The following is a 15,123-nucleotide window of genomic DNA, read 5'->3' on the forward strand; positions in this document are numbered from 1 at the left end:
TTTGTATGTTTTATTCAACGTAGTGACTCAATTTTAAATCCATCGTCCATAACTGACTGCTAAGCGTGACGAACATTTTAATAGTATGTTCCAGATGTTAGTTTTACAATATATTCAACGACTCTAATGCAAAAAGTCTCTCATAGATTCAGAGAAATGCTCTGCAGTTCCAATAAATGAAGAAATAAATATCCATCCATCCATCCATTTTCTTACACCCTTGTCCCTCAGTGGGGTCAGGAGGGGTGCTGGTGCCTATCTCCAGCTAACGTTCCGGGCGAGAAGAAATAAATATATAAAATCTAATTAAAAACATAAATAAGTGATCAGTTATATACTGTTATGGTGTGTAAGATATATTTATTCTCAGTAGTAGATGTGGTCTCAACAAACCCATTGCACTTCAACAATATTATTTTACCTTTTATCTGGAAATAGTGTCTGTTTATTCTTGCCATACAGTCCTCGGTATTAATTATTGCTGAAAATGTCTTGCCATACAAGTTTATTCCTCTGTATTTACTTTAGTTTCTTAGTTCATTTTTGCATTTTGTTCTTCATTAATTTCCATTTAGTTTCATTTGATTAGTTTTATCCTCTCTTGGTTTATTGCTATGTCCACTTTAGTTTCTTTCCTGTTGCTAGATTTATTTTATCTAGCAACAGGAAAGATCACCATCAGTGATCTTCACTCATCACTTGCTGCGCCGCCTAATCGTTATGTTTCACATCATGTGTTGAATTTTCACTATTCAGTGTCAGATTCTCTGTTTTTATGCCATAATTCACATCCAGTTCGTCGCTCCGTTTTATGTCCCGCTTCTCCTGTTTCAGAGTTTTGGGCAATGTGCGCGTCGTTTTTTTTATTTTTTAACCCCCTAAGGTGCAGGGCGGTCGGAAAGCGTATCGATGGGGAAAAGGCAGACTGACATAAAYCTTTTAAAACAACGGAAACAATTTCGGTATTCTGATTATTGAAATTTAAAAGTGCTGTGTTGTTCTATCACACTCGTTTCATACCGGACCACTTACAGCACCGGTGTTAACGCTATAAAATGAACGCCCTCTATTGTGGTATCACCCGTGGAGGGATTTCTTTATTTAAATAAAGAAATGCCTCCATTCTTTATTTAAAGAATGGAGGGACACAAAGTCAGGGTATCGTGATTTTAGTAATTACATGTTTATAAGAGCGATTTTCTGTTGTCCTTCCATGGAAGCGGGCAGCTTTCAAACGGAAATAAAACACTTTTTAATATAAGTTGCTGTTTTGACATAATCACAGAACTGCCAAAACATATGTACAAAAATACCAGACAAAGTGAATCACAGCAACGTCATCAGCCAGTGTAACGCTGAACTGATGTGGTGAAGCTACCAGTAGCAGGAGAACGAAGCTGTGCCAAGAAGCTACAAACACTGAATAGAAGAAGAGCTGCCATCGATAACGTTGCAGCCAAGTATGATTTAATGTTACAAAATACAGTTTTACCAAGTTGCTCAAAGTCTAAACTGGTATTGTTGTGCATTTAAGGTGTAAAGTTTATGTGTAAACGTCCCCCAAAGAAATCCCAGCGCCCCTTTTGTAAAAATTTCCGCCAGCGCCCCCTGCCGTCCTCTGAACACTCCCCCGGGGGCGGTACCGCCCACATTGAGGACCGCTAGTGTAGAATAAGAATATCGCCCAGTGCCCAGTCCAGAGTCCTTTTCAACTTCTACGCAGAGCTCTGTTCTCCGGGGGTCAAGATTGGTTCTGCTGAACATACCTGGAGAGACAAGAGCCTGTTGGTGTTGTTAAGGTCAGAGGGGGCCTGGCTGATGGCTTGTAGATCGTTGCAAAAAGCTATAGTAGATGTACATCATCAACGAACTCTTACTTGTGAGCAGGTACTTCGGACTAGAAAGCAATGGAGGCTGTAAGGCAGCATGGGTAGCGTTACACAACATCTTTGTCCATATTTAAGCCTCCTCCCTCACTAACCTTAATAACTATTATGTTTTTTTTCTTTTATCTGTGTGTGACTCTACATGGGGTTGTGTGTGTACACTGGTGTTAGCATGTGTGTAGTGAAAGTGCCAAAGAAAAAAACAGTGTTGCTTTGTGGGACTCAGCAGCCTTCCCCTCTCCTTCACAAGGAAGCCTGTCACTTGGCATTAGCATTGCCGCACCAGCAATCATCATTCCATGCCTCCTGCTAATTGCAGACACAGCTGGGTCTCAGCAGGACATGCTCTCTCTCTGTCTCTCTTGCTCTCTTTCTCCCACTCTCTCTCTCTTCCTCTTTGCTGTACTCTCTCATAGAGGCTGAAACACAAACACACCCGAAACATATTCTGCTTTAGTTTGTCAATGACGAAACGCACACTGACTCACCCAGAAAAAGAACTTGATGGTAACTTGCTAACTTCAAAACATTTGACATTGGTGCAGTTAAATTAATAGAAACAAACAGAAATAGTCACCCTTTTTTAGACTCTGTTTATAGATAGATCTCTACATTAAAATTGATTTATTAAAATCTACAGAATAACTGTTCTTTAAAAAGAATACGATATGGCTAAGTTGGTGAAACAATGTTGATATGAACAGTATACATTTGTCGATCATTTTGAAGTGCAGCGCTTGAAAAACGAGCATCATAGTGACTAATACAGTGTCGTAATGCACTTCTACAGGTACTCTGTTGAATATCGTCAGTTTATGAGGTCATTATGTATAATCTTGTGTTATTTATTGACATATTGATCTATCTATTGTGTGTTTTAAGATCCCCATGACATCACATAATTTCCTTCCTGAAACTCCTCTTCCTACTGCTGGGATCAAAGTGAGTTAAGTCAGTACAGTGTCAATCAAATAGTTATACCAGCCTCCTGCAGGTTCTGTCCTCCTTGGCTGGAGGCATAAAATATTTGAATGCAACTTGACATGCTGCTACTTGACTATTCAGGCTGATGTTTGCAGAGTAGCCAATCGAAGAGCGACATTCATTTACTTTGGTGCTGATTGGATGTACACAGAAGACTGTAGACGTTAGCTTCTGTGATGGTGCTAAGATGGCTTCCGCCAATAACACATATTACAGTATGCTTGCTGTTTGAATTTTTAAAGGGGTGGGTATTATGCTAAATCGACTCGGAGTGTTGCTTTGGCTCATTCATTGATGTTTGAGAAATCTTTGAAACTCCCATGGCTCATACAATGTGCAGCCTGTGTACCCACCCCCATTGAGCACCCCTTTCCCACATCTCCCTCACACAGTTCCATCAGACTAGTGGCAGCAGCAATTGACAAACACCTGGTGGAGCTGTGTGTCTACTGAGCTCCAAAGAATGGTAGAAAACGGGATCAATGGACAGCATTGAAGTGTTGGAAAGATGTCAAATAAAGCTACAATGCAAAGTCAAACTTCCTTTGTCTTTGATATTTACAGCATTTTCATAGCAACTGAAGGTAACATAATCACTTTATTGTGCTATAAAATGGCTCTACGTTCCTTTTACATTGATCACATTGGCCCAGCTGCATTTCCAAGTATCCACACACTGATTTGTGTGACGATAACGTCTTTGCTCAGGGACACATCAACAGGTTGGAAGTGAACCCACAACTTTTTGATTTCAAGACATTGTGTCTTCAGGTACTTTAAATTATTTATCTTTATATGGAAACCATTTACTGGTTACTCGTGTCCTCTATCACTCAAGGGTGGATGATTTTTCCAGTATTGTTCAGCCTTGAGTCCAGACATCATCAGCTGGACTACAGGCTGTATGACCATGAAATGCTAGGCTGGACTCCAAACACACACAGTTACTCTTAAAATAAGTTGATAAGGTCAGGTCCCCCTGAAATTTTTGATCCATAAATGGAAGTGGAATTACTTAATACACAAAAATCAAACCAAAAAAAAAAGAACAAGATGTTTTAAATTATTTATGCTGTCTGCATTTGAACAGAAGTAAACATAATTAGCTCATTTTGGCCAAATAAAGACATAATCTTGCATGTTCAGCTCCAGTATACTTAATTAAAACTTCCCCTGTTCCCTTTATAAGAATAGTGCACTGGCCCTAATTTACACCAAATAATGTTTGCTCATCTTGGAGCTTCTCATAAATCCTTATACAACTGTGCACTCCATAGATTCAGTGATTTTTTTTTTTACTCAGGAAAGTTTCAAATGAGGTCCTAAAATAACTAAACACATAAACAGACACACATGATTAGCAGAGGCAGAAAGAGGTAGAGTCCCAGGTTGGTTGTAATCCCTCTGTGCTCCCTGCAGTGAGGCCCCTCCTTACCGCTAACATTCCTGGCTTTCACAACACAAAAGCTCCATAGTAGCCCCACAAAGGAGAGCCTCTGACCAAACAAATCACTTGCCTTTTATGAGATTCTGTAAGTGTGTGTGCATGTCTTTAAAGGCCATTTCATGGTCTGTTTTAACACGTTTAAGAGTAATCTGTGTTAGAAGCGTTCGCGGTGGATGGTAGAATGAAATGCCAGCCCTATTTAGCATTCATTTTATTTAGACAAGGAAAGTAGGTTTTTTTTTTTTACACCTGTTAGTCTATTCATACTAGCTTTTAAACTGAATGAGGTCATTTTTGTGTTCAACAAGAGATTAAATGTTTGTTTCTTCTTGCGCGTCATCCATTTACATTTATCAACATATATGGACAGTCATTATCAATGGATTTTGTTGAAAAGTTTGTTTCAGTAATTCACTACGTGAAATGGATCATTTCAGATTAATCACCCTCAGGCTGATGATGTCGTAGCTTTTGTTCCTGTTTATTGCCAGGCTTTTCTGTTTACAGCCAATGAAAACACAACATTTAAAATGTGGGTTTGTCGTTAGTACCTGATTAATGGTTATGATTTTCAGAATGTACTTTTAATCTCACAAATGAGCCTCATGGAAATGCATATTTTAATTAACTGAATATAATTATATAATTGGGCATAGAGGATACAGTAGATCAATATCCTGCACAGTTGTGTTTCACTTAAGAGAGTTTCTAAAGCTGTCAGCATCCCTCTATCTGTTTCTAATCAGTGCTCTGCTTTTAAGAGAAAAAAATATTGGTGTCTCTGTATCTGTATTTCTTAATGATAGTTTTGTTTGCATTCTTTTTACAACTGCCCGTTTCTGCTGTCTACAGAAGCATTGAAACATTTCTAGATGTTTGTTCATTACAATGAACTGGGAATAAGTAAATAAATCCATTGGTTTGCACGACCAGTTGCATTTAGTATTTTGTAGAAAATGTATTAATCTGTTGCATTTCATCTGCGTAAATGCTACAAGTCTGAGGTACAGAGTCATCTGGAGCTGGTTTTCATCCAGGATGTCTGCATTCATCTTTCCTTCTATCCAGATCAGTCTGCCAATTCCTGCCACTGTAAATTATCCCAGTAGCATGATGCTGCCACCACCGTTCTCAACTGTAGAGATGGTTCTTGGGCACCCCCCTAAGGCTCTTCCCTGCCAAACACTCAGTTCAGATGGCTGGGAAGAGTCTTGATGGTTTATAACTTCTTCCATTGACCAACAATGTAGGCCACTGAGCTCTGGATTCTCACCCTGTGACTCAGGACAGTCCTGTCTCAGAGGTCTACAGACAATCCTTTGACTTCATGCTTGGTGTTTGACGGTACTGTCCACCATGGGAGCTCATATAGTCGGGCTTGTGCTTTTCCAACCAAAGTCCAAGCAACTGAATTTACCACAAGTGGACGACATTTAAGCTATGGAAGCTCCTCAAGGATGATTAGCAACGTCTCAATTTTGAGTTTCTTGGCGAAGGCTGTGAATGTTTACAATTCCATGATTTTCTTTTTTTTTTTATAAAGTTGCATACATCAAAATACATTTTCCACAACAACATTTGGGGTATCTGTGCAAAATAATTTTGAGGAGCGAGATTAATTTAAAACAATTTGAAATAAGGCTGTAAGATAAAGTGAAAATGTTCCAGATGCGCAGTAATTTAACTCAAGAGGCCACTGCTTACGCTGCAAACTATATTTACCCCTGACTGAAGCCATCAGCAGAGTACTTGAAAGCACACTTGGAGCACTAACGTATGTGTGCCCACCAAACACATGGGCACATTGGATCTCTGATTAACTTTGGTTGTCATATTGATCTAATAATCTGCAGACTTCCTGTTATCCTGTTAGGACTGACATCAGGCCATCTAAAAGAGATTAGAGGGATGTGGGGAGGAAGATGGAGAGGTGTATCTTTTTTTTTTTTTTTTTTGCATCATGATCCCTCCCCCTTTCCCCAAGACTAAAGTGCTGTGTGAAGATTTGGGTGTGAAAACAAGTGAGGTTTCGGTGTGTGGCTGCATCTTGGGGTTTCAGTAGGAGCTATGAGCTGGTGTCAGATGGGGGCAGGAGGTCGCTTTCCCAGCTCTCACTCTAAGGGGGATGGACTAGCAGATGTAGATTTGTGTATGTGACAGTGTGTGTGTGTATGCGTGCTCTGTCATTTCTCACCTTGTAAGGCCCATTTATGATGCTAATACTACATTATGAGGACCAACTGCTCCTTATGGAGTCGTCATAAAAAAGAAGTGCTGTTTTTGGGTTAGGGGTTATGTTTTTATTACTAAAGTGTGAATTGAACTTAGGTTGGGTTTAGCATTAGGCATGTACTGGTAGTGGTTAGATTTAGGATAAAGGTCAGGGTTAGGCTATAGAAATGAAGGAAACATGAATGGATGTCAATGCAAAGTCCTTGTGAAAATAGAAAGACATACTCCGTGCGTGCGTGCATGCATGTGTGCGTGCATGCGTGCGTGGGTGCGCGTGTGTGTGGGTGTTGCAACGGCATGTATCTCGCCTGTGTATAGGTAGGGTTTCATCACAATGTTGTGAAGTGTCAAAACACACAAATGCACACACAGAGAACGCGGCTGAAGACGCATGGAAGCTTCCCTCAGATGGAGCTTGTTAGAATGTCACAGATTTGATCCCTGTCGGGTTATGGCATTATTTATTCAGAGCCATATTACGCTTGTTTTGGCTGACAGGAAGTGCTAGCCCCCTGCTGATCTTCATGAGGCCTGTTTAATACAACATCAGATAATTTCTCTGCCCCCATGTGAATATCTTTATTTCTTAATGTCATCCCATTGTTCATATTATTTTTATTTATTGTATGTACATGTATACAAATGTATGTAGTTGCGGGGGGCTTGACTGTCTATTAAGAACAGTTTAGGAAAGTCTAGCTTCCACATGTGAAGAAAGTTGGCTTTAGATTATCACGTAACACAAACAATTTTATATATAAAAAAAAATATCAAATAATCTTTAGTGTGAAATGTAAAATAACAACTTGGGCCAATTCTTAAATCCATCAAACTATTACTATAGCACGAACCAGCTAAACTGTGACAAAATCATAAATGAAGGTATGACATCATAGCAAATTAATCTAGAAATCAAATTCATCTCTGAAAGAATCATTCATGTGTTTCTGTGTCAGTTTTTTTCTCTCTGTGTTGGCAGTTTTGGTTATGGAGACAAATATTTTGAAATTTCTCCCTGACACCAAAATGTTTAATTATACAAAATGTTAAATTATATCAAATGCAAGAAAAAAGTTGATACACTTAAAAGGGATAGGGCATCCGTCAGTGAAAGATCCAGGAGATACTTATGTATGTGTGTTTGTGTGTGTTTGTGTTTGTGTGTGAAAATGACATAATTCTAAAATATTTCTTCTGAAACACACACATTTGAGATGTGATTACTTCACTGATTAATTAGACATTTTATACTTTCATTCTAAGAGAAACTACTCGTAGAAAAGGAAAAACAAAATGTACATCTATGGCCAATGTCTAAGACATCTTCCATTCTGCAGACTGCAGATAGAACCGATTGAAAAGCGACACATTAAATCTAACGTAACATTTGCTTGAGATTGTTTGGAAAAAAGAGGCCCGCTTCCATGTAAAATACAAAACGCTGAAAACCACGAGCACAAAATGGCTGCTGTAAAAAATGGCTGCAGATGGGAGCTGCGTGGCAAGGTGCAAAAATCTACAGAAAAAGCAGGGAAGGAGGAGTGGGTAACGGGAAGAGGGAGAGCAGCCAGTCAGTGGATCAGTCACTCCAGGCCTGGCCTCTCAGCAGGGGGTTGTGCTCGGGGCGCGATCACAGGCCTGCTGCCACGCTGAAGCCTTCACAGGCACACAGTGACAGATAGGAGGCTGCTGGCACCAGGTCACTTCACTGATTCACCCCGGCACTGCTTCATCATAGCAGTTCTCTCTTATGGTCCTTTAAGCAAGCCTGACCTCCATGTAGGCATCATCAGTTCATTTCCAGGTATACAGTAAGATTCTAGCTATGGCTTGTGTGTGATTAAAAATGTTTCTGCCACAGAATCCTGAAGACCTGTGAAGTCTTGTGAAGACCAACTATGAGGGACTGTACTACCGCGTCTCTTCAACTTTAGCCATTTCTTTTTCTCTTTCTTTTTTTTGCATACATAACCGTACTCACTACGTGCTTCACGGTCTCTTTATTAGGACAAAATCTTTGACGCATGTCTTGCCAGAAGAGTTGTCCCACTTAGGTTTTATTTTCCTGATCCTGAGTCCCCAGCACAGTATGTCTTTAAAATCAATGACATTTTTATGTTTGAAAACTCGATGGCTTTTATAGAGCAGGAAAATAACATGGTACATTTATTCTAGACATTTTTTAAACCCTGACTGTTTTAACACTGCATTATCCTACTTTCAGAGGTGGGCAGAGTACAGAAATTGTACTCGAGTAAGAGAAGCACTTCTTCAACAGAAATTTACTCAAGTAAAAGGGAAAGGTAACCGTCCAATGAATGACTCAAGTAAGACTAAAAAAGGGTTTTTGGTGAAAAGGCGACACAGGTACTGAGTAACTAATGAAATTATCAGGCATTTAATATTTAAAAATTACCCAATCAATTGGACTAAAATATAAAGTTAGTGCAAATTCTGATATTTTAAAGATGTAAATGACAGTAATTCTTATAAGTAACAAAAGAATAACATTAGCTTGTTTACTCTATGTTTCAATATGACTTGTGTATTTAAGCTCATGACATTTTGAGCTTAAAGTGGTTTGGTTTGGAAGTGGTTTACGAACAAATCCCACATAAAGGCCTGTTGTCATAAATTTAGCTTTTTCCTTTAAACTTCAAAAATGTTGTTTCATCTGCGCACTCCACAGGTTTCTTTTCCAGCATACCAAGCAAATTTAAATGTCCCTCATAACTTGTTGACATTCTGTCTAAGTCTACGCAGGATTTGTGTTTGGCATTCGATTGCCAAAAATCATAACTGAGTCAAAGAAGGGATCTGGATTGATGATCAAAATGTATAGTTTTGAGGATGCAGCATGTTTGCATGAAAATGGTTGAAGAGGCTGTAGTTAACAGACATTTTACCATCCTCACTTTGACTCCACTAAAATGTAAGGACTTTGTCTCTGCTTAACATTGTTAAATATTCATTAATTTTCAAGAATGTTTAACCCTACAATATCAAACAAATCGCTTACTGACAGTAATTAATAATAATGAACAGATAGAGCAGACCTTAGAACCATCTTCAGTGCTTTTGTTTAATCACGTCAGACTTAACACAGATATATCAATACTCCTTTGTCCGTCACGTTTTGTATTTTGCTGCGTACATCATGTGAAGATTCCATTCTGCTCTCTGTTTTTCTGTGTCTTTGCTCCAGCAATGGTACACCAGCAGTATGAATCTCATTGGAACATGGCTGACTGACCGTATGGACCTGCAGCTGCATGTCTACCAACTGAAGATACTCATCAGGATTGTCAAAGTGAGAGCGATGCACCAATGTCTGAATACATGACAATTTTGTAAACTAATCACATGATTATGTGAATATTCATGAGAATATTCAGGTATGAAACAAAAATTAAAGCATAAATTAATATTCACTTTTTTTCTAAATAATAATATCACCATAATAAAAACAACATTTTAAGCCGTCCTACAATTATGGGCCTACATAACACACCAAATGTCTCCTGCATCCGACTGCTGATGGAAACTTCCCAAATTTCACCCCCACACAAGTCAGCTCTTTGATTGTGCAGCAGCCTGTCGACATTAATCACTAGTTGTTTTTTTTTTTTTTGTAGAAGAACTAAATCTTTTTTTTTTTTCTTTTACTCAAAGTAAGAATGTCCTATTTGTGACAAAGGAAAAAGTTTCAAAAATATAATTTCATCAGTGTCTTTACTGTCTGTTGTTCTTTGTGACAGAAAAAGTACCGTGATTTCCGTCTCCAGGGAGTTCTGGACTCAACATTGAACTGTAAGATGTATGAGACCGTAAGAAATCGACTGACCTTAGAAGAAGCTACAGCTTCGGTGAGGGAAGGAGGGATGCAAGGCATTACAATGAGAGACAGCGATGAAGATGATAATGATGACTAGATCAAAGATCCAGTTGCTACCAGAATGTCAAAATGGTATGGAACATTCCAGTAACCCCAAGTTGTCTTTTCTTGAGTTCAGAACAGATTGTCCAGTCAGTCTGCATTTTTTTTTTTTTTACTAAATGTCACATTCTAATGGTCAATTAAAAAACGTTTCTGTAAAAGTTATTACAAAATGAGAACGCTTTGTGCTGATCTAAAACTGTTATCAAAATATAAACAGTGCATCATCTCTCACTATGCTGGCCAACCTTTCATCGGTCTCTGAAACACAAAGCAGCTGATGAAATATGAAGTCCTTTTCACCTGTTTCTGCTACTGAAACTTGAAAACCCCTTAATAGCAATCCACGAACAAGTGATTGGTGTCTTTAAAAAAAACAACTGATAATTGATATTCATCCCTGAAGTAAATGGCTCGGCAGTTGTCATGGCACCTATTATCAGTAATGGAAAGCATGACACAGTGCTAAAAATGTTGATTTAGAGGTCGTAAAGACTCGTCGCTTTCACTGGTAACTTACCTGATTGACTCTCAGACCCGAATCTCTGCTATATTTGCTTCATTTGATGTGAACATTTGCCGTCTCAGATGAGGCCCCCAAACCATAGAAACCATCAGGACTAAGTGTAACAGCTCATAAACAACAGCTAGTTCACTCCAGAAAATGTTATATTGGTTAAAGTAACTCCAGAGGAGACACACACAAAAAAGAAATGAGTAACTTAGATGGTAGACCTGACCATAGGTCTCACACACATTCAGATCCTTCCTAACTTTGAAAGCAACAAATATCAAAACATTATTAAGGGTTGTGGTTGGATTACTCATCCAACTACTGATGAGTGTGAATAATCCAGAAAATGAATTGACAGTATTCAGCTCTTAGATCAAATTGTGACAAAAACACCCAGAGGTGAGAGAAAACTGTTCTCTTGCTATCATTTATGTTTATCAGACATCTGTCCCCCTAGCAAGATTTGGAAAAACGTCAACAAAATGAGCGATACCAAGTTTAAAAAAGAATCTGGGACACAGAACCCATCTCCTTCCTTTTACTGTGCTTTTCTTTGACATTTATGTCAATTTTTGTGACATTGTCATACAGCCAAAAACGTATATTGTGATCTTGACTTTTTAAGAACCAAACTTGAATCTATTCGTATTTAAAGTTCTTTCAGCCAAATTTCTTGAAATTTCCCAACCATGTTCATTTAGTGATGTGTCTAGTTACAGTTTAAACTAGAAATTTACATACAGCAAATAAAAAAAGACATACACATTGTTTCTCACTGTTTGCAGCCAAATCGGACCAAACCTCTCTTGTTTTGGGTCGGTTAGAATTACAAAAAGTATTTGTATTTGCTAAATGCCAGAAAGCTCAGCAATAACATTTTTCAAATATTGTTTTGTAACTTTTTTTTAATTTAGAAGTTTAGTTATATCTGATCAAAATCAAAGACATTTGTCTGGAATCTGTATGAATTGGGCCAAATCTTTTAGGACTCCTTCCACACTAATTTGAAAGAGTTCTGGTTCATTCTGCCTGATAGAAAAGCATAACTCTACCAGGTTTGTAAGCCGTCTCACAAATTCTCCGCAGGACTGAGATTGGGTCTTTGTGACGGCCGCACCAAAAAACTCTTTGTTGTCTTTGGCTTTTCTTCTGGGGTCAATCTGCACATTTTGGTCCAAAAGACATCCATCTCTGGGACACAGAACCCGTCTCCTTCCTGATCTGTATGATGGCTGGACATTCCCATCATGTCTATACTTGCATGTAATTAATTGTCTGAACAGATGAACGCGACACCTTCAAGCATCTAGAAATTGTTCCTAAGGATGAACCAGACCGGTGCAATTACACAGTTTTCTTCTTGACATCTTGGCTGATTTCTTTTTACTTTCCTATCGGATCAAAGGTGAAAGCCGTGTGATTCAGGTGTGGCCTTAAAATACATCCACAAGTGTCCCTGTGGGAAACCCAAAAGGTTTGACTCAAGTCGTGAAGTTTAAAAGACAAATATCAATGATACTGGGCTAACATATGTAAACTTCTAAGTTGCAAAAATCTCTAAAAATATATCCTGATAAAGTTTAGGCATTTAGCAGATAAATATCATTTTGGTAATTCTAAAGACCCCCACATACTTACATTAGGGGAACATCAACCAGGCGTTCTTAAGGCAGACTGAATGCCGACTCAAAGTGGATGTCCGGTGTAGCACAGCAAACTGCAGGAAAGCGTTTTCACATTGAATCGTTTTGTATACAACCCTGAACTGATGAGGTTGAGAGAGCGACCAGGACACCAAGCAGGTAGATTGCCATTACAGTGTGCTTTGGCTGCCCTGGTGGAGGAGAAACGGGGCTCAGCGCCCAACTAGATCATCAAACTTATTAGTATCCATTCGGATTGTGGGACTTGAAGGAATTAGTCAGGAAGAACATAAGCGGTCGGTAAGCTTGACTATGAAATCTCAACCGTCCACAGTGTGTGCAGAATCCATGTGGTCCACAGGATATACAAAGTAGGTCAAAGTACCGGAGCCTCAACTATCCAAAAATAAAAAAGGATTGGTCCGATTCAGCTTCAGTGAGGAAAAAATTATTATTATTTTTTTTTATTTTAGATGTAAATATTTAGTTCCAACTGTATTTGATAAAGTAAATTCTAGTTTCATCATAGAAAACGTTTCTGGTCTACTTTAAGCGAGGGGTTGGGATAGTTAAAATGTTTTTCTTTTATTATAAAATGATTTAGGTGATGATGATGGTTGATTAATGTGTGAAACGTTGAGCTTTTTGATGTTAGCCTGACTTTCATTTAATTACAAACTTCTGTGGTTAAAAGTTGGTGAAATCAATTCCTTTGTTGAAGTTACAAAATTTAGGTTATGGGAAATCAATCTGGAGCCTGCACAGATGAAATAAATTCAACTTCATAAAAACACACTTTTTTTAAAGTCTGTTTCCATTAGATGTTCAGTTGTATATTTGGTTCGGACGTATTTGTTCCTTGTAGCTGTGAAGTTAAAGTTAGAGAGAAAAATCCTGTAGGAGTTTTGTAATTGTATGTTTTTTTCAGTCTTTCACAAATAGAAAACATCTCTTTCAAAAAGGCAACGTTATGTAAAATCTTCTCTTCAGACCTGCAGTTTCTAAACTTCGGCCTCACAGAGCTCTCCCCCACTCAGCTCCTTCAGACTAGCCAGCAGCAATTAGCAAACACCAGGTGGAGCGCCGCCTCTACTGAGCTCATAAAAGTTGCTTCTCAGAACATCACCATTAAAAACATTATTAAAGGGTTAATAAAGGAGCCTTGTTGCGATGACTTCCTAAAGGCTGAGTGTCAGAAAGAGCAGGAGAGAGACTGTCTTAAAGAGACAGAGGCCCAATTTTAAATGACAAATGCTATTATCTTTGACGTCACATTTGACAAATATGCAGCATTTTTACATCAACGGAAGATTCTTGATTGTGTTATAAACTGGCACTATGTGTCTGGAAAATACACAACAGCCTTTACATTATTAAGTACAAGTATACAAATTATATTCTTTGAGTGATGTTTTTAAAAGAAAAGATACAAAACTTCAACTTCACAGTTACAAGACACAAATACTTTGTGCCAAATATACCTTCATATAGACGCTGTGAAATACTAAGTTAGGTCCGCAGGTTTTTAAATTTGTTCTTGTAAGAACATGTGACAACCTCTGCTTAAACCTGTGGCCAACAGTGGGTTTGTTCCGGGCACAGATCCATGGTTTAATAGCATTTTTCTCAATTAGTATTCTAACTCTAAACTTTGCTCTTGTGATGTCGATATCACCACTGCAAAACAGGCAGGAATATAATAAATCTCCCTATAAATTTACAGATAACATTGATTAAAAATAAGCTGCCTTTTGTCAGAAATCGTTAAACCTTGGAGATGATTGCGTCTGTGTTCTGTTTCCCTCCTTCTCCTGTCTTTTTTTATTAAATGGATATGTTAGCAAGGTAATATGATTGGAATCTTGTTTTTATTACATTAATGTATTCAATTTTTTCACATTTATCATTTGAAAGCAAATGTCTTATTTCATATAAAATACCTTTTACATGATTGAAGTAGTTCCCATTTCTGATGTACATTTTTCTACATGCCCTTTGCTTCGTTCCAGGGTGTACGACGTGGCTTCCACGCCTTGTATTGGATTATTGTAAGTGAAGTTTTGCCAGTAGTTTCCTCATATCAGCTGTTTTCTAACCATGTTCTTCTTGAGCTTTGTGTCATCCTGTGTAAAAGTACTGCATGTAGCTGGTGTCCACGCCTCAAAGTGATTTTGCTTCATGTGTTGAAATCACTGGAAACTTGGGTTTGGCCTTCTCGAAGTGCCCATTATTTCCGAGAACATTTAAATAAAAGGTAAATAAAATGTGGAAACGGCTGTCAGCTCAATTATTTTACTTTTTTTGAAAAGAAAAGAGCAATAAGTGCATCTTCTATGACGGAGTATTAGGGCCACACTAAGGAAAAATAAGAAATACAATTATGAGGATAAAGTTAGAATATCCATCTATCCATTTATTTCCGAGAGGCGGGGTTACACCCTGTACAGGTCGCCAGTCCATTGCAGACTTTAGAATATTAT

At 38.3% G+C, this 15,123-nt stretch overlaps 1 protein-coding gene across 11 annotated transcripts in view; it reads left to right on the forward strand.

Annotated features, from left to right (window-relative positions):
* cadpsa (Ca2+-dependent activator protein for secretion a) overlaps nt 1-14,911 on the forward strand; it is an 89,673-nt gene extending 74,762 nt beyond the window's left edge. For 10 of the 11 annotated variants that reach the window (XM_017304802.1, XM_017304804.1, XM_017304807.1 and 7 more), the window contains 2 exons: nt 9,755-9,859; nt 10,308-14,911. In XM_017304802.1, the coding sequence (XP_017160291.1) occupies nt 9,755-9,859; nt 10,308-10,481 (279 nt within the window). In that variant the 3' untranslated portion in view covers nt 10,482-14,911. The remainder of the gene's footprint in view (nt 1-9,754; nt 9,860-10,307) is intronic. The other variant, XM_017304803.1, reaches the window with a different exon arrangement.
* Nucleotides 14,912-15,123: the final 212 nt, after the last annotated feature.

This window comes from Poecilia reticulata, linkage group LG5 (assembly GCF_000633615.1).
Source record: "Poecilia reticulata strain Guanapo linkage group LG5, Guppy_female_1.0+MT, whole genome shotgun sequence".
NCBI lineage: Eukaryota > Metazoa > Chordata > Actinopteri > Cyprinodontiformes > Poeciliidae > Poecilia > Poecilia reticulata.